This window comes from Otolemur garnettii, unplaced genomic scaffold (assembly GCF_000181295.1).
Source record: "Otolemur garnettii isolate 467f Iridium unplaced genomic scaffold, OtoGar3 scaffold00120, whole genome shotgun sequence".
NCBI lineage: Eukaryota > Metazoa > Chordata > Mammalia > Primates > Galagidae > Otolemur > Otolemur garnettii.
This window is the reverse complement of record NW_003852515.1, coordinates 413648-415930: the sequence shown is the minus strand read 5'-3', so window position 1 is coordinate 415930 and position 2283 is coordinate 413648. Positions and strand designations below refer to the sequence as shown.

Below are 2283 nucleotides of genomic sequence, written 5' to 3'. Positions count from 1 at the left end.
TGACTGAGTTAGGGTGTAACTTTAGGCAGACTTAACCACCGCTAACGATTTTTTACTTCTGAGTCACTTAACAAGGAATGTATCCCTATGAAATGTATTTTGGTCTTCTCTTTTGCAGAACTTTTTCCCCAAGAGTTGGAGTGATATGGTAGATAAATATGTCTGTTGGATCCAAAGAGAGGCCAACTTTCTTTGAAATTTTTAAGACACGATGCAACGAAGCAGGTACTGGAAAGGTTTATATAAATAGGTAAAACATCACATTGACAAAATGTTTTCTGAAACATAAACATGCACGCTTTCCAAGAAAAAATGCAGTACCACACAGTTTTATTTATACCATACACTATTCCTTATGGTGTCATAAATCCAGTTAAGAACATAATCTTTTACAGGTTAACCGGATGATCAATACAAAACCCCCAGTAGATGAAGTGGAGACTGGCCCCTTGGTTAGCAGTAGGAAGAATCGTTTTTAAAGTACTACTGAAAAATCAGAAATATTGATGATAATGTTCCTTTATGGCAGAGGTTGTCAAACATTTTGGTTTTAGTACTTGTCACACTCTTAAGAATAAGAGTATCCCTAAAGAGCTTTGTTTATGTAGCTTAGTTTATGAAAATTAAAACTAAGAACTTGGCTCTGTGCCTATAGCTCAACTGGCTAAGGTGCCAGCCACGTACACCTAAGGTGGCGGGTTCGAATCCCCAGCCAGGACCTGCCAAACAACAATGACGGCTGCAACCAAAAAATAGCCCTGCGTTGTGGTGGGCGCCTGTGGTCCCAGCTACTTGGGAGGCGGAGGCAGGAGACTCGCTTGAGCCCAGGAGTTGGAGGTTGCTGTGGGCTGTGATGCCATGGCACTCTACCCAGGGGGACAGCTTGAGGCTCTGTCTCAAAAACAAAAAAAAAACTAAGAACTTAAGAGTATTAATGAACATAAAATAAAAATAAACCCATTGCATTGCTACTATAGATCAGTGGTTCTCAACCTGTGGGTCAGTCATCCATTAAGAAGGTTGAGAACCACTGCTATAGATAATATATTTTTATTGTAACTTTAGGCAATTATTATGTTCAAAATATACAAATATCTTCAAATAAAGCGTAGGTGCTGGCAGGAAAAAATTTTTTTTTTTTTTTTTTTTTACAAAAAAATAGAAGAGGGGGCTTGGGCACCCATAACACAATGATCTTGATTTGGTAGCAGTTTCCCTGGCCTGGGTACGATTTATTTCAGCCATATACACCGACGCTGGTGGGTTCGAATCTGGCCTGGGTCAGCTAAACAATGACAGCTGCAGCAAAAAATAGCTGGGCATTATGTTGGGCGCCTGTGGTCCCAGCTACTTGGGAGGCTGAAGCAGGAGAATTGCTTAAGCCCAAGAGTTTGAGGTTGCTGTGAGCTATGATGCCACAGTAATCTACCAAGGGCAACCTAATGAGACTTTGTTCCCCCCCCCCAAAAAAAATAGAAGAGTGGAATAGGATTTTTTTTTTTACTATTTTGCAGTTCCCTTTAATATCTGACTTAAGATAAATTCTCATCTCTGAATTTAGTCTGTTGCAGTATGTTGTTTTCATAGAAATATATGAAAAAAATCCACATAGCTAGGTAATTGAAGGAAGAAGAATGTATTTTAATTAATAGTCTTCAGTTATTTGTGAATATTTTTCATTACTAGTTTTTCTTGTACTTTGAATAACTCTTTCAGTGATCTAAGACGTATCAATAGATCTTTCCATATTGTAACACCATGCAGTAATTGTTGGCAAAATAATTGGTGTTTTGAATTATGTAGATATTCCAAATATTCACACATTTCATTAAACAGTATTTTTAAAAATCACATTTATTTCACAGATTTTATTAGAAAGGTTTTTTAAAATTGAGAAGAAGTTAGCTACTGGGAGCCACTGGAAATTTTAATTTTCATTTGGAGGATCACATTTTATCATTGGCAATAAACTCTGTTGTTTTCCTTGTAGTAAAAAGTTCATTCTTTTGTGAGAAAATGTCTACCAAATTATCTAAGTTAAAGTAACTTAGTTTGTCTACTAGCTGTTCTTTTAAATAAAAATGGCTTTTCATTCCAATAGCTATAATTTAGCTCACAGCTCATCACACAAGCTTTTCTAGACAAGTATTGTACTTAAGCATTCAGAAGTGCTTTATACATATTTCTCATGTTGTCACAGAATATTAAAAAGATATGATCAGGCTCGGCGCCTATAGCTCAACCGGCTAAGGCGCCAGCCGCATACACCTAAGGTGGCGGGTT

At 37.2% G+C, this 2283-nt stretch overlaps 1 protein-coding gene across 1 annotated transcript in view; it reads left to right on the top strand.

The window, feature by feature from the left end:
- The window catches only part of BRCA2 (BRCA2, DNA repair associated), a 101405-nt gene that overhangs the window by 1014 nt on the left and 98108 nt on the right, over positions 1-2283 (top strand). The window contains exon 2 of the mRNA XM_012809998.2: positions 119-225. Within this exon, the coding sequence (XP_012665452.1) occupies positions 159-225 (67 nt within the window). The 5' untranslated portion in view covers positions 119-158. The remainder of the gene's footprint in view (positions 1-118; positions 226-2283) is intronic.